Source organism: Choloepus didactylus, chromosome 27 (genome assembly GCF_015220235.1).
Source record: "Choloepus didactylus isolate mChoDid1 chromosome 27, mChoDid1.pri, whole genome shotgun sequence".
NCBI classification, from domain to species: Eukaryota; Metazoa; Chordata; class Mammalia; order Pilosa; family Megalonychidae; genus Choloepus; species Choloepus didactylus.
In genome coordinates, this window is record NC_051333.1 from 2,552,388 (window position 1) to 2,580,130 (window position 27,743).

General features: G+C 39.1%; 1 protein-coding gene across 1 annotated transcript in view; it reads left to right on the forward strand.

Moving 5' to 3' along the window:
* Window positions 1–25,387, forward strand: part of LOC119521798 (bile salt sulfotransferase-like) — a 42,334-nt gene extending 16,947 nt beyond the window's left edge. Inside the window, exons 4-6 of the mRNA XM_037820471.1 lie at window positions 19,484–19,578; window positions 21,711–21,891; window positions 25,021–25,387. Coding sequence (XP_037676399.1) covers window positions 19,484–19,578; window positions 21,711–21,891; window positions 25,021–25,133 — 389 coding nt within the window. The 3' untranslated portion in view covers window positions 25,134–25,387. The remainder of the gene's footprint in view (window positions 1–19,483; window positions 19,579–21,710; window positions 21,892–25,020) is intronic.
* Window positions 25,388–27,743: the final 2,356 nt, after the last annotated feature.

Below are 27,743 nucleotides of genomic sequence, written 5' to 3' on the forward strand. Positions count from 1 at the left end.
GAGGGCACAGAACCCATTAGTATATGAAAAGATAGACATCAAATTCATAGTTGGAAATTACTTCAGAACTGATTGTGTAGAATTTGGGAACACCTAAGCCAAATTATTTTACTTATATTTTCTATTTTTTTTTATAACCACAGTGACCGTTTTCTTTATTAGGGAAGTTGACAGTTTTCAGAACAGTCATGCACAAAATACAGGATTCCCATAGGCCAACCCAGCACCAACACCTTGCATTGCTGTGAAACCTTTTTTTATATTAATGATACATGCAAAAATCCTCAACAAAATACTAGCAAACCAAATCCAACAGCATATTAAAAGAGTTATACACCATGATCAAGTGGGGTTTGTCCAAAGTATGGAAGATTGGCTCGATATAAGAAAGTCAATTAATGTAATATGACATGTTAAAACAATGAAAGAAAAAAACTCATGATTTCTCAATTGATGCAGAAATGGCAATTGTCAAAATCCAGCATTCCTTCTTGATAAAATCACTTAGAATGTTAGAAGTAGAAGGGAAATTACTCTTTATGATAAAAGGCATATATGAAAATGCTACAACTTACATCCTATTTAATGGTGAAAGATAGAAAGCTTCGCTCTAAGATCAGGAACAAGACAAGGATGACCACTTCTGCCACTGTCAATCAACATTGTACTGGAAGTTTTTGCCAGAGCAATTAGGAAAGGAAAAGAAATAAAGGCAACCAAATTGGAAAGAAGAAGTAAAACATTCCCTATTTGCAGATGACATGATCCTATATACAGAAAATCCTGAAAAATCCATAACAATGTTCCTAGAGCTAATAAATGAATTCAGCAAAGTGGCAGGGTACAAGATCAACACCCCAAATCAGTAATGTTTCTATACACAAGCAATTAATCATCAAAAGAAGAAATCAAGAAAAATTTCCATTCACATTAACAACTAAAAGAATCAAATATCTGGAAATAAATCTAACCAAGGAGGTAGAGGACTTGTACAGAGAAAACTCCAAACCATTGCTAAAAGAAATAAATGAAGACCTAAATAAATGGAAGGATATTCCATGTTCATGGATGGGAATACTAATTGTGATTAAGATGTCAATCCTACCCAAAGGAATTTATAGATTCAACACAATCCCAATCAAAAGTCCAGCGAACTTCTCTGCAGAAATGGAAAGCCAATCATCAAATTTATATGGAAAGGTAAGGGGCCCCAAATAACTAAATCCATCTCAGAAAGGAAGAATGAAGGTGGAAGACTCACATTTCCTGATTTTAAAACCTATTTATAAAGGCACAGTAATCATAACAGCAAGGTACTAGCACAAGGTTGGACAGATAGCCCGATGAAATAGAATTTTGAGCTCAGAAATCAACCCTTACATTTATGGCCAACTGATTTTTACAAAATTGACTTTATCAAAAAATTAAAAAAAAACAGACAATAAAAAAACATTTCAAACAAAACCAAAACAAATGAATAAGAAAAAACAAATAACCTAGAATAGCTACATTATTTCCAACGTGTTCCTATCCACCCCAAGAAAATGCACAGACTATAACCCAGGAAAGGAATAAGAAAAATGGATAACCTAAGATAACTACATTTCTGTGAACTGGTTCCCACCGTACCAACCAGAAATTAACCATAGTCATTCCTGAGAATTCCCGGAACGTTATATTTACCAACAATAACCTATCTGTTCTTATTAGATTATCATTCCCCGTTCACTAATTGCTATTTATCACTAGCTCCCCTACATTCTACATCATAAACTGTTTATTTTACATTTTTCAGTGTTCACATTAGTGGTAACATGTAATATTTCTCTTTTTGTGCCTGGCTTATTTCACTCAGCATTAAGTCTTCCAGGTTCATCCATGTTGTCATATGTTTCATGACATCGTTCCTTCTTACTGCCATGCAATGTTCCCTTTTTCTTTTCTGATTTTCATTATTTGGATCCTCTGTTTTTTTCCTTGTCAGTCTATTACATATTTGTTAGTTTTATAGATCTTTTCCAATAACCAACTTTTGGTTTTGTTGATGCTCTCTATTGTTTTTTTTTGTTTTGTTTTGTTTTTATTTCATTTATTCCATTCTAATCTTTGTTATTTCCTTCCCTCTGCCCATTTTGGGTATAGTTTTCTCTTCTTTTCTAGTTTTTCCAGTTTTGAGGTTAGGTCTCAGATTTGAAGTCTTCCTTTTTTTAATGTAAGCATTTAAAGCTCTAAATTTCCCTCTCACCACTGCCTTTGCTGAATCCCGTAAATTTTGTTGTTTTATTTTCATTTGCATTCACCTCAAGATATTTCCTAATTTCACTTCTGATTTCCTCTTTAAACCATTAGGTGTTTAAGAGTATGTTGTTTAATTTCCACATATATGAGAATTTTTCATTTCTCCATCTGTTATTCATTCTGTTGTGATTGAGAATACATATACCATTTCGATATTTTTTGTTTTATTGAGTCTTGTTTTGTGACCTAACTTATGGTCTACTGTCGAGAATGATTCATTTGCACTTGGGAAGAATGTGTACTCTGTTTTTGTGGGGTGAAGTGTTCTGTATAGGTTTGTTAGGTATAGTCGGTTTAGAATATAGTTCAAGTCTTGTATTTCCTTGTTGATATCTGACTAGATGTTCTCTCCACTATTGAAAGTGATGCATGAATGTCTCCTACTATTAATGTACAACTGTCAATTTCTCCCTTCAAATCTGTCAGTGATTGCTTCATATATTCTGGGGCTCTGATGTTAGGTGCTTAGATATTTATACTTGTTACATCTTCTTGTAGAATTTTCCACTTTATCAGTATATAATGACTGTGTTTGTTCCTCATAAGTGTTTTTTACTTAAAGCCTATCTTATTTCATATTAGTACAGATTCTACAGCTCCCTTTTGGTTATTAGTTTCATGGTATTTTCCCCATACTTTTACTTTCAACCTACTTGTACCTTTGAATTTAAGATGAGTCTCTTTGCAGACAGCATGTAGTTTGGTCACACTTTTGTATCTATTCTGCTAATCTCTGTCTTTTACTGGAGTGTTTAATTCATTTCTATCTAAAGTCACTACTGATAATGCAGGATTTTCTTCTGCCATTTTGCTGTTTAGCCTTCATATGTCTTATACATTTTTGATCATTAATTCTTCCATTAATGCCTACTTTTATATTTATTTGATTTTTTGTACAGAAGCATACTGAGTGCCTGGTCCTTTCTATTTGGATATATTTTTGATCTCTTTTCCTCATGGTGATCATGGGGTTAAAATTCAACATCCTAAATAAATAACAATCATATTTTGTTGATACCAACTTAACTTCAGTAGCATACACTTACGCTTCTCCTATACACCTCTATCACCCCTCCTTTTTTTTGTACTTGAGACCGCTCATACCTTTGACCATTCTATGTTCAAAACCATAGATTTATCATTAGTTTTTATGCATTTGCCTTTTAGCACCTGTAGGAAGTAAGAAGTGGAGTTACATATGAAACAATACACCCCAATAATATTGGCATTTATAGTTACTCAAATGGTTAACTTTACCAGAGGTCTTTGTTTCTGTATGTGGATTTGAACCACTGTCTAGCTTTCCTTTCAGTCTGAAGGACTCTCTTTAGCATTGCTTGTAGGGCAGGTTTAGTGGTGATGAACTCCATCAGCTTTTGTTTATCTGGGAATGTCTTAATCTCTCACAGATTTTAAAAATTTTTTTTTAAGTTTTATTTTGAAATAATTTCAAACATATAGGACAGTTGCAAATACAATACAAACCCCATACACAGAACTTCAACACCCCCCACCCCCTGATATCCATATCTCCCAATTTTACATTTTGCTACCTTTGCAGTACCTTTCTTTCTTCCTTCCATCCTTCCTTCCTACCTTCCTTCCTTCCTTCCTTCCTTCCTTCTCTCCCTCCCCCCTCCCTCCCCCCTCTTTCTTTCAACTATATCTATTATCTTTCTATCAATTATCTATCTCCCCATTTGTCATCTTCTGAAGGTTTGAGAGCAGGTTGCATATATCACACTCCTTCAACTCATAACACTTCCATGTGCATTTCCTACGAACAAGGATATTCACTTATGTCATTAACTGAACTGCAGTTAATTCAAGAAAATTATTATGGATATAAAGCTTAAATTCTATATTCCAATTTTTTCTTATGCCCCCTTTGAGCTCCTCTCCTCCATTCTTAGATCCACTCCAGTATCATATATTGCATTGATTGTCATTAACTACTAATTAACTCTTTTTTTTAAATTCACTATATCAAAAAATTTTTTTAAAAAAGATATGCAATAAAAAAACATTTCAAACAAACTATAACAAGGGAGTAAGAAAAAGACAACTAACCTGAAATAGGTACTTTACTTCCAACATGTTCCTACTTTGCTCTAAGAAAATAACCTAATATAGCAACATTTCTGTGAACTTGTTTCTACCATACCCATCAGAAATTAAGAAATCATAGTCATTCCTGGGCATTCCCAGAACATTAAATTTACCCATGATAGCTTATCTGTTCTTTTTGGGTTAACATTCCCCATTCGTTATTTGCTCTCTATTGCTAGTTCCCCTACATTCTACATGATAAACCTTTTATTTTAGGAGTATGTTGTTTTACCTCCAGGTGTTTGTGAATTCTCTAAATCTCTGATGGTTATTGACTTCTAATTGTATTCCATTGTGGTCAGAGAATGTGCTTTGAATAGTTTCAATTTTTTTAAGTTTATTGAGGCTCGTTTTATGTCCCAGTATATGGTCTATTCTGGAGAAAGTTCCGTGTTCACTACAGAAGAATGTGTAGCCTTGTGATTTTGGGATGTGATGTTCTATATATGTCTGTTAAATCAAATTCATTTATCAGATTGTTTAGTTTTTCAATTTCCTTATTGGTCTTCTGTCTGGTTGATCTATCTATAGGAGAGAGTGATGTGTTGAAGTCTCTCACAATTATTGTGGAAACATCCATTGCCTCCTTTAGTTTTGCCAGCGTTTGTCTTATGTATTTTGTGGCACCATGATTGGGTGCATAAACATTTATGATTGTTGTTTCTTCTTGTTGAATTGTCCCTTTTATTAGTATGTCATGGCCTTCTTTGTCTCTCATAACATCCTTGAACTGAAAGTCTATTTTCTTGAGATTAATATTGCTATTCCTGCTTTCTTTTGGCTGCAGCTTGCATGAAATATTTTTTCCATCCTTTCACTTTCAATTTATTTGTGTCCCTATGTCTAAGATGAGTTTCTTGTATGCAACAAATTGATGGTTCATATTTTTTGATCCATTCTGCCAATCTGTATCTTTTAATTGGGGAGTTTAATCCATTTACATTCAATGTTATTACTGTGAAGGCATTTCTTGAATCAGCCATCGTATCCTTTGGTTTATGTTTGTCAGATATATTTTTTTCCTCTCTCTCTTATTGTCTTTTAATGAACCAATATTGAATCTCTTTAGTACTGAACCTTTCTCCATCTCTCTCCTTTCTTTGTTTCTCTGTTGGTAGGGCTCCATTTAGTATCTGAAGTAGGGCAGGTCTTTTATTAGCAAAATCTCTCAGCATTTGTTTGCCTGTGAAAAATTTAAGCTCTCCCTGAAATTTGAAGGAGAGCTTTGCTGGATAAAGTATTCTTGGTTGGAAATTTTTCTCTCTCAGAATTTTAAATATGTCATGCCATTGCCTTCTCACCTCCATGGTGGCTGCTGAGTAGTCACAAATTAGTCTTATGTTGTTTGCTTTGTATGTGGTGAATTGCTTTTCTCTTGCTGCTTTCAGAACTTGCTCCTTCTCTTCAGTATTTGAGAATCTGATCAGAATATGTCTTAGAGTGGGTTTATTTGGATTTATTGTATTTGGAATTCACTGGGCATTTATGCTTTGTGTATTTATATTGTATAGAAGGTTTGGGAAGTTTTTCCCAACAATTTCTTTGAACACTCTTTCTAGACCTTTACCCTTCTCTTCCCCTTCTGGGACACCAATAAGTCTTATATTTGGATGTTTTATTTTATCTATCATATCCCTGAGGTCCATTCGATTTTTTCAGTTTTTTTTCCCCATTCTTTCTTTTGTCCTTTCATTTTGCATTCTGTGGTCCTCAAGGTCACTGATTCATTGTTCAGCTTCCTCTAGTCTTGTACTGTGAGTATCCAGAATCTTTTTTATTTGGTCAACAGTTTCTTTTATTTCCATAAGGTCATCTATTTTTTTATTTACTCTTGCAATTTCTTCTTTATGCTCTTCTAGGGTCTTCTTCATGTCCTTTATATCGTGTGCCATGCTCTCATTGTTTGTCCTTAGTTCTTTGATTAATTGCTCCAAGTACTGTGTCTCCTCTGATCTTTTGACTTGGGTGTTTGGGTTTGGGTTATCCACATCATCTGTTTTTTTCATATGCTTTAAAATTTTCTGTTGTTTTAGACCTCTTGGCATTTGCTGTACTTGATAGGGTTCTTTTAGGATATGTAGGGTTATTCAAAGACTAATCTCTAATTTTTCAAATCTACAGCTTGGTGGTGTACACTTTCTCTAACTAACCAGCAGACGGCATCCGTGAGTCACCCATTCCCCTCCAGTCAATTCTCCCCAACTTTGTCTTTGTGCCGTGTGGGGGTCTGATTCTTGCGGGGTCCAAGTGGTGCACCAATTTTGGGTGCGTTGTTGGTGCTGTCTGCCGTGAATGTGGGACGTGTGTCTGAGTGGTTAGGGAGGGAGGGCAGCTATTAATTGATTATTAAAATCAAACCTCCCAGGTGTTCCTGGAGATTTAAGGCTGTTGCAAGAGTCTAAACCTTCATTTCAGTCTTGCCTCAGTTTTTCTCTGCTGCTGACCCACAAGTCCTTGGTATTGGCGTAGGGTCCCTGGGATTTCTGAGTGCGTCCCTCTTCCAAGCCGTGCCCTTCTAGGTCCTCTGCTGAGGGAAGGCTGTGCTACGTCACAGGTGTGCACCATCCCTCAAGGGAAGTTCAGGGCTGCCTTACAGCTGTTGTAAGGATGGCTGAATGGAGTGTGTTAATTTCCCCCTTTTCGCACAGCTCCACCTTCCCACCTCTGGGACAATTAGCTGTGGGTGTGTGAAAGGGTATTGTCCACACCTAATAGTGTTGCATGTGCGTGTGTTGCTGGAAACACTTCCTGTCACAGTAGGTTTTTTGGCACGGCTCTGGGCTGTGACGCCGGGCAGGAGCATGCCCATCCTGCTGGAAAGATGGCTGCAAGGGACATGGTTATTTTCCCCTTTTGGCTCACCTCTGCCTTCCTCACTCTGAGACAATTAGTAGCGGGTGCATGAAAGGCTATCTTCCACGCCAGATACCGAGGTGTTTGCACAGCCTGTTCCTGCCTCACTTCACTGTGCAGTTCTTGCTTCCATATCTACAGCTGCTTTTGTTTTTTTTAAAAAAAGAACTAGTCCACCTCCAAACGCCAACCCGTGGTTTCCCCACAGTGCAGCATGGCTGCTGGACATTCAGCAGGCTTACTCACTCGTTTCAGAGTGCAGACTCCTGGTTTCACCAAGTGCATGGTCCCTGTGGATTTAGCAGACCTTGTCCAGCTGGTGCATCACTGGGACTGGTGTTCTGGGTCACTTTCTGGCTTTTATCTAGTATTTTTCATGAAGGTGTTTTTTTGCCCTGTCTCTCCTAGCTGCCATAGTACCCCCTCACACATTTTTGAAAGAAAGTCTTGCCAGATAGAAAATTCTTGGTTGGTAGTTGTTTTCTTTCAGTACTTTAAGTACTTCATGGACCACCTACTTGCCTCCATGGTTTCTGATGAGAAGTTGCCACTCAGTCTCATTGGGACTCCTTTGTACATAACATGTTGCTTTTCTCTTGCAGCGTTCAGTAGTCTTCTCTTGTCCTTTGCATTCAATACGTTGATCAATATATGACAGGGGTATCCTTCTTCATGTCTAATGTGTTTGGTGTTCTTTGAGCTTCTTTGATTGCACATTATGTCTTTTGCTAAGTTTTGGGCATTCTCTGTCATTATTTCTTTGAATATTCCTTTTGCTCCTTTCTCTCTTTCTTCTCCTTCTGAGATCCCCATAATGTGTTTTTTGATACACATGATGGTGTCCCCAGAGATGCCTTGGGCTATTTTTTTTGCTTTTTATAATTCATTTCTCTCTGCTTCTCAGCCTGAGTCATTTCAAGTGTCTTGTCTTCGGGTTCACTGATTCTTTCTTCTGCCAGCTCCAAACCTGTGTTGAAACCCTGCTGGGTATTTTTCATTTCAGTTATTTTGGCCTTCAACTCCAGTGGTTCTGTTTTGTCCCTTTTTAAAATTTCTATCTCTTTATTAATACTCTCATATCATTCATTCATTGTTTTTCTTATATCCTTTAGTTCTTTCCTATTATTTTCCTTCATCTCCTTGAACATTTTTCCATGATGTCTTTATTTTTCATCTAATCATACACTGTATAAAGGGCGTATCAGACACATGGTTTTTACAATCACATGGTCACAAGACAAAAGCTATATAGTTATACAATCATTATCCAATATCAAGGTTACTGGATTACAGTACAACAATTTCAGGTATTTCCTTCTGGCTATGGTAATACACTAGAAACTAAAAGGAAATAGCTATATAATTATTCAGTAGTCATAATCATTTATTAAATCCTAACTTCTCTGTTGCAATTCCTCCCTCTCATTTGATCATTCTTTCGCTATTCAGGGATATCTGGGCAATGACCATTCTAACTTCTTCATGCTGGAAAGGAGTGTCAACATTTTGGGGTAGGAGAATGAAACTGGGTGATGTTCTTGGAGAGACTGGTACCTCTGGGTTTCAGGGCTTATCTGGCATAGGAACAATCTGGAGGTTTTAAGTTTCTGAAAAAATAAACTTAGTAAGTAAAACTTCTATAGAGACTTAGATAGAGCCCAGGATATTCTTCAGAGTTTTCAGCAATACTGCAGTTGGGGTTTATCACACTGGCAATTTGCAGTATCTGGCTGAAGCTTGCATAAGAATAACCTCCAGAATGACCTCTTGTCTCTATTTGAAATCTCTTAGCCACTGAAATTTTATTTTGTTTATTTCCTTTTCCACCTTTTGGTCAAGAAGGCATTATCAATCCCATGATGCCAGGATCAGGTTCATCCCTGGGAATCCAGTCCCATGTTGCCAGGGAGACTTACACTCTGGAAGTTATGTCCCATGTATGGGGGAGGGTAGTGAGTTTATTGGCAGAGTTTGGCTTAGAGAGACACAGACCACATCTGAACAACAAAAGTGGTTCTCAGTGGGTGACTCTTAGCCATAAGTATAAGTAGGCTTAGCTTTGCCATTACAGAAATGTTTCATAAGGACAAGCCTCAAGATTGAGGGCTTACTTACTAAATTGGGAGTCCTTAGCACTTGAGACAATATCAAGAATTTCCCAGGTGGGGAAGTTTAATAGTTCCAAAAATTTCCCCCAGTCCCTCAAGGGACTTTGAAAATACTTATATTTTCTGCCCAAAATACTCTGGAATGTATCAGGGTATTACATTAAGCTATACAGAGCAACAAGCTCTCATTTCCTCTGTTAGCCTTCATGTAATTAGGTTGTTTAAATAAACTGAACAGACAGGTTAAGTTAGAGAGTATGCTATAGAAAATTTAAATTTCAGACAGAATAGACATCTCTTCCTTTTGTCTCACACAGAATTTGAAGTTTTAAATAAGACAATGTCATTCTTTACCTTGTATTCTGATTTACCTTAGTCCTAACCAGATCAGCTTCATTCATATCTCTAATTGAAGTCTGATCTCTTTTTCAGCTTCTTTAAGAGTAGCTATATGGAGTAATACTGAATTTCAGAGTTACAGAACTCTAACTCTGAGTCTCAGGTGTCACACAGATGCCCAAACTTCCAGGGAACTAGCAGGTTATACACAAACAGCACAGCATCTCACAACTTGGAAATAACAATTAAAACCCAAGAATAAATGTGACTTCTGTATGACCTTACAATCTAGGCCCTAATTTTCTTATAAACATTTTCTAGATGGGACTGTATTGGCTGGCTAAAGTTGTCAGAATGCAATATACCAGAAATGAATTGGCTTTTACAATGGAGGTTTATTAGTTCACAAACTGACATTTCTCTGGCCATGGAATTGTCCCAATTAAGGCATCAACTGGATGATACCTTCCTTGAAGAAAGGCTGATGGCATCTGGGTTTCCTCTTTCACATGGGAAGGCACATCCCGGAGTCTACTGGTTCTCTCCCAGGTTTAGCTTCTGGTTTCTGTGGCTTTCTCCAAAATGTCTCTGGGCTTCTGTCTTAGCTTCTCTTGTGTGTCCTTCTTGCTTCTCCTGGGGTGTTTTCTTTCTAAGTGTCTCTTCAAAATGTCTCTGCATTATAGCCTCACATAGAGGGCTCCAGCAATGGGGTTAAGACTACCTTGAATGGGCAGGGTCACACCTCCAAGGAAACAACCTAATCAAAAGTTCCCACCCACAGTAGGACTGCCACCGCAAGATTGGATTAAAAGAACATAGTCTTTTCTGGAGTACCTAACAGATACAATCCAGCACAGAGGCCATATAATATTTGTCCTTTTGCTTCTGGTTTATTTCAACATAATGTTCTTAAGGTTCATTCACCTCATTGCATGCCTCAGAATTTCATTCCTTTCTTTAGCCACACGATATTCCATCTTATGTATTGTGATGGTTAGGTTCATGTCGCAACTTGGCCAGGTGATAGTACCCGGCTGTCTGGTCAAGCAAGCACTGGCCTAACAATTGCTGTGAGGACGTTTGTGGCTGGTTAATAAACCAACAGGCTGGTTTATTAAATCATCAGTCAATTGACTGCAGCTGTGACTGATGACTCACCAAAGGGCGTGTCTTCCACAATGAGAGAATGCAATTGGCTGGATTTAATCCAATTAATCAGTTGAAGACTTATAAGTGAGACAGATAGAGGACCTTCACTTCTTCATCAGCTGCCCAGTGAAGCGTTTCCTGAGGAGTTCATCGGCATCTTCCTTGGAGTTGAGAGTTTGCTGACTGCTCTACAGAATTTGGACTCATGCATACCCACAGTTGCGTGAGTCACTTTTACGAATTTTATAGTCAGAGACACCTCTCTTTGATTCTGTTTCCCTAGAGAACCCTAACTAATACATGTATACACCACAGTTTTCCCTTCTGCTCATCAGCTGATGGATGCTTAGGCCACCTCCGTCCATGGGCAATCATGAATAATGCCACCATAAACACCAGTGTGCAAATCTCTCTTTCTGTCCTTGCTTTCAGTTCTGAGTCTATTGCTAGTAATGGGATTGCATGATCATATGGTGACTATATGCTTAGCCTCCTGTGGATCTGCACACTCTGCTCCAGAGGAACTGCACTATTCTAGTTCCCTACAAACATTGACTAGGTTTATCTGTCTATCCACATCTTCTCCAGCACTTGTATCTTTCTCTTTATTTATTATTATTTTTAGTCTGCAGATTTTATTGAGATATGTTCAACTACCATATATTCTATCCAAATTCTATCTATCAGTGTCTCACAGTATCCTCACTTAATTTTGCATTCATCATCACTCAATTTTAGATGATTTTCACTGCCCTACAGAGAAAAATAACAGGTAAACATACCCACACAAAAAAGAAAACCCAAAACACCCTATCCCTTATCCCCACCCCACCCTCAATTATTTACCCCTAGTATTTGTGTGGTAAACATGTTACTGTTGATGAAAGAATATTAAGGTATTACAGTTAAATATAGTCCATAACATGCAATAGGTAATTTTTCAACTTATAACATGCTATTATTAACTCTGTCTATAAATTTTGATTTCCCTAATAGCTAATGAAGATGAATATCTTTTCATGTGCATTTCATCCATTTGTGCTTCCTCTTTGGAAAAATGTTTGTTCTATCTATAAGTGTCATACATTTGTAGTAGTTCATGCAAAAACTTATTTATATTTGTGGTGTTAATCAGTGAGATACATGACTTTAAACAACTCCTTTCAATCAAATCCACCTATAATATGGCACTGTTGCTTATAATCCCAATAATGAACTACTATCACCTCTATCCATTCCAAATCACTTAAATTTAACCACTTTAACAATTCTGTATATATTAGGTAACTGCTCTCCCTTCTCTAAAGTCTGCCTATCTCTAGGTCCCCTATATTCTACATTTGAAGACTCTGAGTTCATATTTTCTAGGCTGCTCTTATTTGTGAAATCATACACTAGCTGTCCTTTTGTGTCTGGCTTATTTCACTCAACATTCTGTTTTCCATGTTCATCCATGTTGCATGTTTCCGGACCTCATTCCTTCTTACTGCTGCATAATGTTCCATCGTAGGTTATATACCACGTTTTCTTTATCCGCTCATCTGTTGGTGGACACTAGGATTGTTTCCATCTTTTGGTAATTGTGAACAATGCAGCTGTGGACATTGATGTGTAAATGTCTCTTCATGTCACTGCTTCCAGCTCTTCTGGGTATATATCAAGCAGTGGAATTACCGGGCTGTAGGGCAACTCAATGTGTAGTTTCCTGAGGAAACACCGAACCATCTTTCAACATGGCTGTACCATTTTGCATTCCCACCAGCAGTGAAAACATGTCCCTGTTTCTCCACATCTCCTACACTTGTAATTTCTTGTTTGTTTAACAGTGGCCATTCTAGTGGGTGTGAAATGATATCTCGTTGTGATTTTGATTTTGATTTCCCTAATAGCAAATGAAGATGAATATCTTTTCATGTGTTTTTCATCCGTTTGTACTTCCTCTTTGGAAAAACATTTATTAATGTCTTTTGCCCATTTTATAATTGGGTTGTCATTTTGTTGAGTTGTAGGATTTACGTTAATTGCTTTTCTTCTATTGAACCAATCTTACATGCCTGGAAGAAACCATACTTTTCTTTTGGTTGTAGTGTATAATTCTTTTAATGTGCCATTGGAGTCGATTTGCAAGTATTTTGTTGAGAATTTTTCCATCTATATTCATTAGGGAGATTGACCTGTAGTTTTCCTTTCTTGTAGTATCTTTATGAGGTTTTGGTATTGGAGTGCTACTAGCTTCATAGAATGAGTTAGGTAGTGTTCCATTTTCTTCAAGTTTTTTGGAAGAGTTTGAGCAAGAATGGTGTCAGTTCTTTTTGCAAAGTTTGTAAACTTTAAGCCATCTGGTCCTGGCCTTTTATTCGTAGGAAGCTTTTTGATGACTGGTTGAATCTCCTTACTTGTGATTGGTTTGTTGAGGACTTCCGTTTCTTCTCCAGTCAGTATAGGTTGTTTGTGTGTTTCTAGGAAATTGTTCACTTCGTCTAAGTTGTCTAGCTTTTTGGCACACAGTTGTTCATAATATCCTCTTATGATTTTTTATTTATTCAGGGTCCATAGTAATGACCCATTTCAGTTTGCTAAAGCTGCCAGAATGCAATGTACCATAAGTGGATTGGCTTTTGCAATAGGGGCTTATTAGTTCACAAATTAACAGTTCTGAGGCCATGAAAATGTCACAATTAGGGCTTCAACAGGACGATACCTTCTCTGAAGAATGGCTGATGGCATCTGGGGTTCCTCTGTCACATGGGAAGGCATGAGTTAGGTAGTCTGCTGGTCCTCTCCTGAGTTTAGTTTCTGGTTTCTGTGGCTTTCTCCAAAATGTCTCTGGGCTCTCTCTTAGCTTCTCTGAGAGGCAAAACCCATCTTGAATAGGCAGTTGTCACATCTCCATGGAAACAATCTAATCAAAATGTCCCACCCACAATAGGTGAGCCCCTACAAGGTTGTATTAAAGAACATGGATTTTCTGGGGTTCATAACAGATTCAAGGCAGCAGAATACCCCCTTTCATATCTGATTTTGTTTATTTGCATCTTTTGTCTCTTATTTTGTCAGTCTCTCTAAGGGTTTCTCAATCTTGTTGACCTTCTCAAGGAAGTAATTTTAGTTTTATTGATTATCTGTTGTTTTTGGTCTCCAATTCATTTATTTCTCCTTTAATCTTTATTTCTTTTCTTCTACTTGCTTTAAGGTTAGTTTGCTGCTCTTTCTCTAGTTTCTTCAGTTGTTCAGTTAGGTCTTTGGTTTTAGCTCTTTCTTCATTTTAAATGTAGGCATTTAGAGCTATAAATTTCCCTCTCAGCATTGTTTTCGCTGCATCCCATATGTTTTAATATGTTGCATTCTCATTCTCATTCATCACCAGGTATTTACTGACTTCTCTTGCAATTTCTTCTTTAACCCACTGATTGTTTAGGAATGTGTTGTTTATCCTTCACATATTTTTGGAAGTTCTGGCTCCTTAGTGATTATTGGTTTCTAGCTTCTTTCCATTATGGTCAGAGAAGATGCTTTGAATAATTTCAATATTTTAAAAATTATTGAGACCTGTTTTGTGTCCTGGAATATGATCTATCCTGGAGAATGTTCAATAAGCACTTGAGAAGGACATATATCCTGGTGTTTTGGGGTGCAATGATCTATATTTATCTGTTAGGTCTATTCATTTATTGTTTAAGTTCTTGTTCCAGTTTGAAACTGATAGTACCCCAGGAAAAACTACGTTTTTAATGCAGTCTTGTGGTGGCAGACACATTATGGGTGGGACCTTTTGATTAGGTTGTTTCTATGGAGATGTGACCCACCCAATTGTGGGTGAGACATTTTAACTACATTATTTCCATGGAGGTGTGACCCTTCCCATAAAGGGTGGGTCTTAATTAGATCAGTAGAGTCCATTAAGAGAGCTCACAGAGAGAAGGATAATAGGAACTCATAGACACGGAGTGAGGCATTTTGGAAAGAAATGTACTAAGATATGAAATCCATAGTTTGCCACCAGTATAATGAGTTTGGAGATGCTGAACTAAGAAATAAATTCCTGAAGTTTGCCCTGGAGAAGGTAAGAGAGGGCCCCCAGATGTTTAGAGAGAAATGCCCTTGGAGAACAAGCAAGGATTCACAGAAACTGAGAGAGAAGCTAAAAGAGACAGAAGCACAGAGACATTTTGGAGAAAGCCATTTTGAAACCAGAATCCAGGAGCAAAGGACCGTCAGACACCAGCCATGTGCCTTCCCAGCTGACAGAGGTGTTCTGGATGCCACTGGCCTTTCTTCAGCAAAGGTATCCTTATATTGATGTCTTAATTTGCACACTTTTATGTCCTTAGAACTGTAATTTGTAACTGAATAAATCTGCTTTATAAAAGCTAATCCATTTGTGGTATTTTGCATAATGTCAGCTTTAGCAAACCAGAACATATTTTGGTACCAGAGAAGTGGGGTGCTGCTGAGTTTGTGAATACCAAACATGTTGGAATGGCTTGTTAAATGGATAAGGGGCAGATTTTGGAAGAATTGTCAGGCTCTTGATAGAAAAAGCCTAGACTGATTTGAAGAGACTGTTGGTTGAAATATAGACGCCAAAGATATTTCTGATGAGGCCTTAGACAGAAATGATGAGTGTGATATTGCCAATTGGAAGAAAAGCAACCCTTGTTTTAAAGTAGCAGAGAATTTGGCAAAATTAACTCCTGGTGTCTGATGGAATACAGAATTTGAAAGCGACAAGCTGGGATACTTAGTTGAAGATCTTTCCAAAGTAAGTGTGGAAAATGCAGCCTGGTTTCTCCTTGCAGCATGTAGTAAAATATAAGAGGAAAGATTTAAGCTGAGAATTGAACTCTTGGGTACTAAGAAACCAGAAATTGTTGGTCTGGAAAATTCAGGCTTTCAGAAAGTGAGACCCCAGAGGATAGTGTGCCACATGAAGATTTAATGAAACCTGGAACCAGCCAGCCATTTCAGTACAGCCAGGATTGGAGATGGAGTTATCCAGGAAGGGTTTGTGGAAAATCTTATTATCTGAGAATTTTGACACCTGTTTGCTGCATGTCAAGCCAACAATTTTTGTGTGTGAGATCTGTATAAATGGAACCACTTCCAATCTGGACCAAAAGGGACACAAAAGGGACAGATTGAAGGAAACATTTCTTCAAAGGTGGAATCATGGAAGCCAAGGTCTGGAGTCAAGAAATCTCAGAACAGGAGAGCAGAGCAACCCATGCATGTGAAGAGGGTGAGTTTTCCCCAGAGGCAGAGGGTGGGTCTTCCACCTCAATATTTGGGAAGAGTGCTGCTGCCCCAGTCCTCAGAGAGTGTGGAGCATGTTTCCTGGGGATTGGGGAGATCCTGCAACCAGCCCATTTTTCTGAGGGGGTGAGTGTGTGCCCTGGAGATGGCAGGGAGTCTGGGTGCCACCCAGATATTTGAGGAGGGTAGAGCTGAGAAAAGGTGGTCTCCCCACTACTTGGATTTGTTGGAACAATCACCCCAGTGTTTGAAGAAAGCAAGGCTACTGCATAAGCCTTTGGAAGGGGTGGGACTGCCACTCTCTCAAGCCCCAAGGCTAAAACATTCTATGAGTGACTCTCAGACTTTGAAATCTAATGAGGTTTTTCCTGCAGGTTTTGGAAATGTTTAGGTCCCATGAACCCTGTTTTCCTTTCAATTTCTCCCTATTGCAGGGGGAATATTTACCCTATGTCTGCTCTGCCTTTGTATATTGGAAGCAGATAACTTGTTCTAAGTTGGGACAGCCAGAGGGGAATTTTGTCTTAAGAGAAGCCATGCTTGTAACAGATTTTGATAAGACATTGTACTTATGTATTGTTACTGAAATGATTTAAGGCTTTTGTGATACTGTGATGGAATTAACGTATTTTGCATTTGGAAAGAAGATGACTACCTGGGGTCCAGAGGGTGAAATATGCCAGTTTGAACTGTTATGTGCCCCAGGAAAGACTATGTTCTTTAATGCAATCTTCTGGACGGGGGGCAGACTAATGGGTGGGGCCTTTTAATTAGATTGTTTCTATGGAGATGGTGACCAATCCAACTGTGGGTGAGATATTTTGATTAGATTATTTCCATGGAGTTGTGACCCCTCCTGTTCAGGATCATAATTAGATCACTGGAGTTCTTTAAGAGAGCTCACAGAGAAAAGGAGCTCAGAGAAGCTGAGGGAGACATTTTGGAGAGAAATGTACTATGATATGTAATCCAGAGTTTGCCCCCGGGAGAAGCTAAGAGCCAACACAGACCCCGACGCTTGGAGATGCAGACAGAAAGATGTTTGGAGGTGCTGAGCTAACAGATGAAGCCCAGAGTTTGCCCTGGAGAAGCTAAGAGAGGTCTCCTAGATGTTTAGAGAGAAATGCCCTGGGATAACAAGTAAGGATTCACAGGAGCTGAGAGAGAAGCTAAGAGAGACAGACACACAGAGACATTTTGAAAAAAGCCATTTTGAAACCAGAACCCAGGAGCAAAGTACTAGCAGACTCCAGCCATGTGCCTTCCCAGCTGACAGAGGTGTTCCGGACACCATCGGCCTTTCTTCAGTGAGGGTATCCTTTTGTTGATGCCTTAGTTTGGACACTTTTATGGGCCTTAGAAGTGTAAATTTGTAACCTAATAAATCTCCTGTATAAAAGCCAATCCATTTCTGGTATTTTGCATAACAGCAGCTTTAGCAAACCAGAACAGTTCTCTAATTCCTTATTGATCCTCCACCTAGGTTGTTCTGTCTATAGAAGTGAGTGGTGTATTGAAGTCACCAACTATTATTGTCAAAATGCCTATTGCTGCTTTGGTTTTGCCAATGTTCCTCACGTGCTTTGGAGCTCCTTGTTTGGGTGCATGAACATTTATGATTGTTATTTCTTCTTGGTGAATAGACCCTTTAATTAATATGTAGTGTCCTTTCTTGTCTCTTGTGACATCATTGCATTTAAAGTCTATTTTCCCTGATATAAGCATAGATAACCCTGTTTTGTTTGTTTGTTTGTTTTTGGTTACAACCTGCCCGGGGTATCTTTTTCCATCCTTTTACTTTCAACCTATTTGTTTTCTTGGGTCTAAGATGAGTCTTTTGTAAACACCAAATAAGTGGATCATATTTTTAATCCATTCTCTCAATCTGTATTTTTTTAAATGGGGAGTTCAATCCATTAACATTCAATGTTATTATTGTAAAGGCAGATCTTGATTCAACCATCTTATCCTTTATTTTTTATATGTCAGATCTATTTTTCTCTCTCTTTTTATCCTTTAAGTTACCCTTTATAATACAAATTTTTCTATAAACCTAAAACTTCTCTAAAAATGTCTATTAATTTAAAAAATCTAAATGGTAAGAATGAGTTGTGTTATAGTTGTGTCCTGGTACATAGAAAAGTGCATCTGAGATTTTATGGTTTACATAATCATTCTTTTATTATACACTGCTAGAGGGAAGGACATTGTCTTTTTCCCCTTCTACGCTTGACAAAATAAAATGTTGCCTTCTGTTACATAAATGAGCCTGAAGGTGGCCTCTGTGTGTTTTTTACTTGATCACAGCAGCCTGGGTCTGTTAAAAAGGCCCACTGGTGCAAAACTCAAATTCTTACACATCCAATTGCTTTTAAAATGGCCCAAATAAGCAATTTTTAGCCATTTAGAGTTGACCTGCTTTGCCTACCCTAAAAATCTGCACCCCACACGTGGTTACCATTGATAAGATAAAACTCTGCACTTACAGGGCCCCAAGCCTCTTTGGCACCTCGGAGTTTTCTTGTGCAGAGGCCCCCATTGTGCAGGCTCGGTGACATTGCCTAGACACGTGACCCCCCACCCCCCACCCCCCACTTTCCCTCTTTCCTGGGAATTTTGGTCGTTTTCCCCTTGTCTGCTTCTCCTAGAGGTTCCTCACCCTCTGCATCCGGAAGGTTTCCTGCTAAGAAGGACTGCTCCTCCCACTGCAAATCCATCAAAGCCAAAACATCAACCCCAATAAATAGCTTGTACCTTCCAACAAGCAATGGTCAAAGGTTTTTCTTGGTTAACTCCAAAATCCTCTGTGATGGTTAGGTTAATGTGTCAACCTGGCCATATGATGGTGCCCAGGTGTCTGGTCAAGCAAGCACTGGCCTAACCATTACTGCAGGGACATTTGTGTCTTGTTAATAAACCTGAAGGCTGGTTTATTAAATCATCAGTCAACTGGCTGCAGCTGTTGACTGTTTACATCAACGAAGGACGTGTCTTCCACAATGAGAGAATTCCACCAGCTGGATTTAATCCAATCAGTTGAAGACTTTTAAGTGAGAAAGTTATCTGACCTTCACTTCTTTGGCTAGCCAGTGAAGCATTTCCTGAGGAGTTCATTGAGCACCTTCATCGGAGTTGCCAGTTTGGTGCCTGCCCTATGGAATCTGCACTCGTGCATCCCCACAGTTGCATGAGACACTTTTATAAAATCTTATATTTAGATATCTCTTGTTGATTCTGTTTCAATAGAGAACCCTAACTAATACACCCACAAATTCTAAATCACTAAATCTGCCACTCTAGGTATGGCAACAAATATTCCTTGAATATGAGTGTGGGAGGAATTACTAACCTTTGTTTTTTTTATCCCTATACAGTGATTTATGGACTTTGGTTTGATCATATCCTTGGATGGATGGAGAGAAGCGATAAGAAGTCCTTCCTAGTAGTGTTTTATGAGGAGCTGCAGAGGGTAATTCCTCTTTCTCTGGCCCTACTAGAGTCAGCCAGCCTTCTCTCCCGTCCCAGATCTCTCTTCCTGTGTGCAGAAGCATTCATAAGAGGAAGTGTGGGGCAGTGTTAAGAGCTGGATGTCAGAGCCAGACGGCCTACCATTTACTGGGTAACCTCGACAAGCTCTTAACTAGTCTGTGCCTCAGTGTCCCCATTCCCAAACCTGAATAATAATTTACTGAGTTGTGAGAATAAAAAGAAAAGTATCTAGAATCATATTTGCCTTAGGGTATGTGTTTAATAAGTGTTAGCTGTAGCATCACTACAGATATGTTTCTTGCACATGTCCTTCTGATTCTAGCATAAGACACTCTCAGGGAGTTAGGCCAGAACAGCAGCTGACAATCTTCTGCTCTCCAAGCTGTACAGTGTCTGCTTAACACATGGAAATTGTTGTTTACGTACATGAAGCTGACTCCACCCCGACAGCTCCCACATCTCAACAACATGTTCTATGCAGGTGCATAAAATCATCCCCAGCCTGGGGCCATTGCTGTTGGATGGATATTGAACTCCCAAGCTAGTCCCAAGCCATTTCACCTAAACTTTCAGACATTTTTCCAGGTTAGAGAGTTCCCAAATGGAGGTCCTGGAATGGAGAGTTGGGGTGGTAGACAGGAATCTAAATAATCTGTAAACTTTGTGTGATTACCCACCCACCCCCATCCTGGTGTCAATAGCAATCATTGGTTTTCATCTAGGCCTTCATCTGTGCCAGACATACTTCTACAAAGTCACTCATTCAGTGGCATTGTTGGCTACGGCCACTGAAATGTCAAGTTCCCCTTTGTATTGGTAGAGCTGTTTCTGGAAAGTGGCTGCCCATGTAGGGACTATATTTCCCAGTCTCCTTTACATCTAGATGGGGCCATGTGGCTTGGTTTTGCTAATGGAAAGTAAGCAGAAAGCTGAGGTCACTTCAGGAAGAATTGATGAAGAAGGAGGTGCTTCTTTCCTATGATCTCCTTCTCCACCTGCATATGGAAGAGAGAAGAGTGTGAGGATATGATGGAGGATCGAGCCACAAAGTGGCAGGAGGCAAGATTGTAGTCATATTAAAATGCATATGATGAACAAAATCTACACTTGACTTTGTGTGAGCAAGGAAAAACTTAGTGCTAAATATTCAAGGCACCATGGAAATCTATTATATAAAGTGTTAGCTTCACTAGTAGCATTCTTACAGCCACTGTTCTACTTTGCTAATGCTGCCGGAATGCAAAACACCAGAAATGGACTGGCTTTTATAAAAGGGGTTTATTTGGTTACACAGTTACAGTCTTAAGGCCATAAAGTGTCCAAGGTAACACAACAGCAATCAAGTACCTTTACTGGAGGATGGCCAATGGTGTCCAGAAAACCTCTGTTAGCTGTGAAGGCACGTGGCTGGTGTCTGCCAAAGTTCTGGTTTCAAAATGGTTTTCTCCTAGGACATTCCTCTCAAGGCTGCAGTTCCTCAAAAATGTCACTCTCTCAGTTGCTCTTGGGGCGTTTGTGCTCTCTTAGCTTCTCTGGAGCAAAAGTCTGCTTTCAAAGGCCATCTCCAAAATGTCTCTGTAAGCTGAAGCTCCTCTCTCATTTCCAGTGCATTCTTCCAAGTGTCCTTCTTGGCTGTAGCTCCTCTTCAAAACATCACTCACAGCTGCACTGAGTTCCGTCTGCCCGTCAGCTCATTTATATGGCTCCATTGATCAAGGCCCACCCTGAATGGGTGGGGCCATGCGTCCATGGAAATATATCATCAGAGTTATCACCTACATTTGGATGGGTGTATTTCCATGCAAACAACCTAATCCAAAAGTTCCAACTTAATCCCCACTAAAATGTCTGCCTCACAAGATTGCATCAAAGAATATTGCTTTTTCTGGGGGGGGGGTGGGGGCGGCATAATACCTTCAAACCAGCACAGCCACCTTATGTGGTGTGTATTTTCATCTCCATTTTATAGATGGGAAAACTGAGGCATGTGGGAGTTCAGGAAATTTCAGAAGTTCACGCAAGTATTCAGTGTTGGACCTTGATCAGACTTCAAACAGCTGGTTCTACAATTAGTCCTTAGAATCATTATCTGTGGACAATTTTTCCCCTCAGGACATTCGGGGCAGTGTGGAGAAGATTTGCCAGTTTCTTGGTAAAAATTTGGAGCCAGAAGAACTTGATTCAGTCCTCCATAACAGCTCCTTCTCAGTCATGAAAGAGAACAAAATGGTCAACTCTTCCCTGATTAATCAAGGCTTCAGTGCCTACACCAAAGCACCAATCCTGAGACAGGGTGAGAACGGATGGGCTGGGGGACAAGATTGCATCATAGAAATAGATTGTTTCTCAACATTCATATAAAGCACAGGGCATGGAAGCAAATGTGTTTGAATCTTGACTGCCCTGTGTTCGATTTTTTGAGGAGAATGGTCAATTTTAGAATAAATGTTAAAATGTGGCTGAAAGGACCATGGGAAGGATCAGAAGATACACCACTCTTCTTCCCTTCTTCTGAAAAGTGGTTTCTCCTGTCAAGGTATCAGAGAGCCCCAAGCATCAGTAACCCCCAGCAGACCTCAGATAGTTAGATGTTCTGAGTCACCTTCATTTTTTTTTCAGTGATGAGAGAGTCAAGGAAGTTGCAAAAAGAGTACACAGGTTCCTTATGCCCTTCACCCAGTGTCCTCCAATGGTAACCTCTTTCATAACTATAGTGCAATATTTAAGGCCAGAAAATTGACATCAGAAACATCCCTAGACCACATTCAGAGTTCACCAGTTTTATGGGTATTCATTTGTATGTGTGTGCTTGTATATTTCTATGATGTTTTATCAGGTATGTGATACCACTACAGTCAAGATACAGAAGTAGTCCATCATCACAAAGACTTCCCATGTGCCGCTACTTTACAGTCACACCCACTCCTTTCCCCATCCCTCCCCTGACCCCTGGCAACCATTAATCTATCCAACATGTTTATAATTTTGTCATGCCAAGAAGATCATATAAATGGAGTCACAGAGCATATTAACCTTGTGACATTGGCTTTTTTCCCCTACTCAGCATAATAACCTTGAGATCCATTCAAGTTGTTGCATCAATAGTTTCTTCCTTAAACTGCTGACTGGTATTCCATGGTATGGATGTACCAGTGTTTATTTAACCATTCATTCGTTGAAGGATATTTGAATTGTTTAATTTATTTGTTTTTACAGATAAGGCTTCTATTATCAAATATGTATAGATATTTTTGGACATTCATTTTTATTTCCTTGGGGTAAATGCAAAGGAATGCAATTTCTGGATTATATGGTAACCATATGTTCAATTTTTAAAGAAATTGCCAAACGTTTTTTCTGAGTGCTTGTACCATTTTATATTCCCATCAAAACATATGACAGATAGTCTTTAGATGTATTATTGACTTACCAAAATTATTGTCGGGTATCTACTGTCATCATTTTGAGCCCATGGGTAATTGGTTATGCAGAACACAGCACATAACATCTTTAACCATAATTGTACCTAATCTTAGACCCCTTACCCTATTCTTGGTGGCATCACAGATCCTGACTATAATCCAATCCAGATATTTTCAGCCATTCCTCTGCTTCTTTCCATGCCTAACATTTACCCCATCTTTGTCATATCAGCTGCCTCCTGGCCTACATCCATACTAAAGACTCCTTCCATCTATCCCTATCGCATATTTTTCCTTTCCTATGTTATCCTAAACAGAGATAATCCATGGAGTAATAACTGCATTACAGGAGATGGATCTGGATCATTTTCAGAAAATACAAAATGATTTTCTCCTAATCAGAAACCTAAACCTATATGTATATACATATTTTCACACATACACATACATGTATATCCTGCTTCAGATGGGGGAAATAGAGCTTCTAATTCTCACATCTCAGTAATTATAGAAGGAAATATAAATGTATTCTCTCTCACTTGCTGAATATGAGGCTTATGTAATGTTGGAAATGAACTTCAAAGAGGTTAGCAGTGGCCATGCAGGCATTCGATCAAAAGGGACTCCCGTAACAGAAGGATGTCTTCCATTAAACAATTGCTTGGATGTAAAATTAAGGTTACGAGTTTGAACATACATGAAGACATTTTTAATAAATAAATGCTTCTTTAAGAAGAAACCTGCCCAATTATGGAATGGGCATCCTGCCTTTATAGATGGTAAACTCCACCACAGTGGATGTTTTCAGCAAGAATAATTTGTTTGGGATACTTCTGGTGCTGTCCACCTGCACTTAGGATCCCTTCCTTTCATAAGGAATAGTGGAAAACAGGGATCTCTGTGTTCACACATGGCTCTGCCTTTCATGGACTGCGTGTCCTTGTAACAATCCACTGAAAACTGTGGGTAAAATGCTCATTGTAATAAGAACCCCCAACTGAGAGGGTTTGTGGGATTAAAGGGGGCAACCTATGGAAATAGCTATTATCCACTGTGTTACTCATGGGGCAAGTACAATGATACAAACTTATCACCCACATGAAAATGAAGGGAAATGAATATTTGATGTATGCATCTACTTGGATGGATCTCAAAGCATTATGCTGAGTGGAAAAAGGCAGTATCAAAAGGCCACATACTGTATAATTCCATTTATATAACATTTTTAAATGATGAATTTATAAGATGGGGAAGAGTAGTGATTTATGGGGATTAGAAATGGAGGGGAGATGGTTGGGTGTGACTGGAAAGTAGCAGTATGAGGGAGATCTTTGTTGTGATGGAATATTTTATGACTTACATGTATACACATGTCTTAGATAGATAGATAGATATGGGGTAAAATGGCAAGGATTATACACACACATTAGACCAATGTCAAATTTCTGGTCTTGATATTTTCCTGTAGTTTTCTAGGACATAACTATTGGAGGAAACTGTATGATGTGCACCCAGGACATCTCTCTTCTATTTTTCCAACTTCCTATGAATCTATATCTAAAAATAAAAAGTATAAAATGCTATTATCCATTATATTATTTAAATATATTGAAATGTATTATATACAATGGATAATGCAATTCTCTCAGCTGGTTGTGATTATTCTCCCAATAGGGATGTTGGGGCTCAGAGATGTTAAATAAATAACCCTCTTGGGTTTCCCAGGCTAGTGAGCAGCAGAAGTGGGGTTTCAGATCTCCACCGTGTGACACTGGTCACTGGTAGCCACTGCCCTCCACATGTCCCCACTGGTGCCCTGTGCGGCCTCTGGTTGAGCTCAGGAAACACACAGAGTGGAGGAAGCTCATGGTGCTGTCCAGAGAAACCACTGACCGGACGGACTGGGTCACTGGGAGAAACCGAGGGGTGGTCAGGCTGGTTGCATATCCGGGGCTTTATTTCTCTGATTTGATACTTTTTCTCCCATCTCTATCTGGCAGGAATTTCTGAGGACTGGAAAAACCACTTCACGGTGGCGCAGAGTGAAGCCTTTGACAAGCTCTTTCGGGAGAAGCTGTCACATCTGGGGCCCAGACTGTTCCCCTGGCCCTGAGGCTGTGTCTCACTTATGGCTTCTGAGTGTTGGTTTTCTGGGCAGGAAACAGGTGGCTGCCTCTTAGTGACTTTTCTTTTCACCCCACACTTCTGATGCACTGGTAGTTAACATCATGGAACACAGAACAAAAAAATCATCTTCTTTCAGTGATTGAATCTCAATGGATGTAGAGCACAAGGCAGCCACTTCTGTATCTATTCATTAAAGTGGAATGATTAAAATGATATGATACTCAATAAATAGAACAAATACCACTTTGTTTCTTTAAAACAGCAACCAAAATATTTTCTATTAGGATTGGCGAGGATGAGTACAAGACAACCCTGTTCTCTGTCTGAGGTTGAAAGAAACAGATTGGAAGCAGCATCACACACTTAGGAATCAAAGTATTACCTTTATGACTGATGAAGATCATGTTGGGGAACATGGATGAAATCTATTTTTGGCCTGTCCCACAGAAGTGTCTGATCTACCCCGCAGGATAGCCTTGCTACAAGAGAAGAAAGGGGAGCAGGTGCGTGCTCAACTGGGTGAATTAGAACTGGTTCCAGGTCATTCTTTTAAGTCAACAAAATATTCCATGAAAAGCTAAGTGTAAGAAATTTTGGTATGGCTACAGCAATATCAGATAACTTTGATGAGAAAAATGCTTCCCAAGCCCTCCCTGTTGATTCATCTATATTTATGGATGTGGAGAACTCGAATCCATATGATTGCATCCATCCCAATTTAGAGTCCTCTAAGATTGGCCCAAATAAATATTTCTGCAAATACTTGAGAGAGCAGAACCAAGACATACAAACTTTGCAGTGAGAACCCTGCTGTGAACACCTGTTTCGGGTGTCACGTGGCCTGTGGCGTGCTGACAGTTGTGCCTCTTTGAAACAGCAGTTGGGTCGAGCCGGGTGTCAGCAACGGGCCTGCCTGATCCACACCTCTCTTACTCACAGGTCCACTCATACAGGAAGGTGGGCTCTGTTCATTCCACACCTTCAAGGTCAATCGGAGAAACCGGGTTCTCCGCTTCTGGGAGAGTGTGAACCCTGGTATTCATGTCTCATGAACGTGGTTTCTGCACGTAAAGATAAACAACTAAAATAAAATACTGCCACTTTCTTACATTTGAGAATAATTCACACTGTTCAAATTATTATTCCCATTTTCTAAATGTTAGAAAATTGTAAAGAACTTCTGATAGTTTCTTAATTGTCATAGAGAACCTAAGAAAGTTTTCTATTGTATTTTCAGTAATGAGAGCATCACGGTAACTCAGGGGGAACTTTTTAAATTTCACCTCAGGCAGCTGAGCAGGGGAGCTGGATAATATTCGTTTCCAAAATCTGAGACTAGGTAAAAAGGGAATTCCTTTTGCATGCACTTAGCTGAGGGAGGTCTCTGTGGCTTATTGTCTGAGGTGCTAGAATTGTTTTATGCTGTGTGATTTGCACAGCGAAGGACTTACAAGACAGTAAAGGGGGAAATTTCTAAGAAGCTGCCTTGGGTATTGGCTGGAAAACTGATCTGAAGTGCCTTTTCAGAAACACTCTCAGTCTTCCCACTGTGGGTAGAAATGCAAGTAGCTCAGCTGGTCTTGAAACTACCACAAAGTCCCAAATAGTTCATTCACTTTCACTTACCTCTACTCTTTTCCTCTGAATCAGAGTTTTCCTGGGAAAACTTCCCTAGCATCCCGAAGTAAAATTTTATATATAATATGAATGAATATAATTGTAACAAGCCCTTCTTAGTCATAGCTAGATATTTTTACATTGAGTTACTTGATTATTTAAGACTTTTTCTCCTTTTTGGTGGGTAAGATTCATGAAGGTGGAGACCATGACTTTCGTTTGCCCTAAAACTAATTATATAAATTAGCACAGATCCTATCAGAATACAGGCATCTAATAGATATTTTAAAGAAATAATTTTGCTTATTGCAGAAAAATGTTCAAATGTTAAAGTTTGTTTTCCTTTGCAATTATATTCCCCACTTAATATTGTTGACCAGGCAACTGCATTCCAGGATTTTGTTTCCTTCGAGTTAAAATAAAATGAAGAAATGATGCTGGCGGTTCTGAGGAGAGTCGAGACGGAGGAAGGGATTCCTGGGTATGCGTAGGGAAATCTTTGGATCTTGGCAGCAATTTAGAGCCAGAACTGGCCTGGTGCAGTGCTCAGAGGGGAGGGAGACTTAGAGAGGCGCCTTCCACAATTTCCAATATCTCCAGCCATAATAATTGTTAAGATCTGCGTGCAAAAGTGCTCATCCTAATGGACTGTGGATGGAGCTAATGTGAGCCTCAGAAGTGAACCCTCCAGACCAGCAACGAATCACTCCATTCAGTTCCTTTATGATGTGGCTCGGTGGGAGATGCTGGGTCACGACTGACACCCAAAGCAGTGCCAACAAGGACAAACTAGATCTCGGAAAGATTCGAACATTTCAAAGGTGGGTTTGCATGGAACAAAAAGCATTTAGAAAATAATGTAATAATTCATTTTCACAATCGATATTGGGGGTTTGGCTTCATATCAAAGCACAGTAATTGTATTCACACTCAACAGAAAGCATTGATTTTATGACACATGGTAACATGGAGAGACACT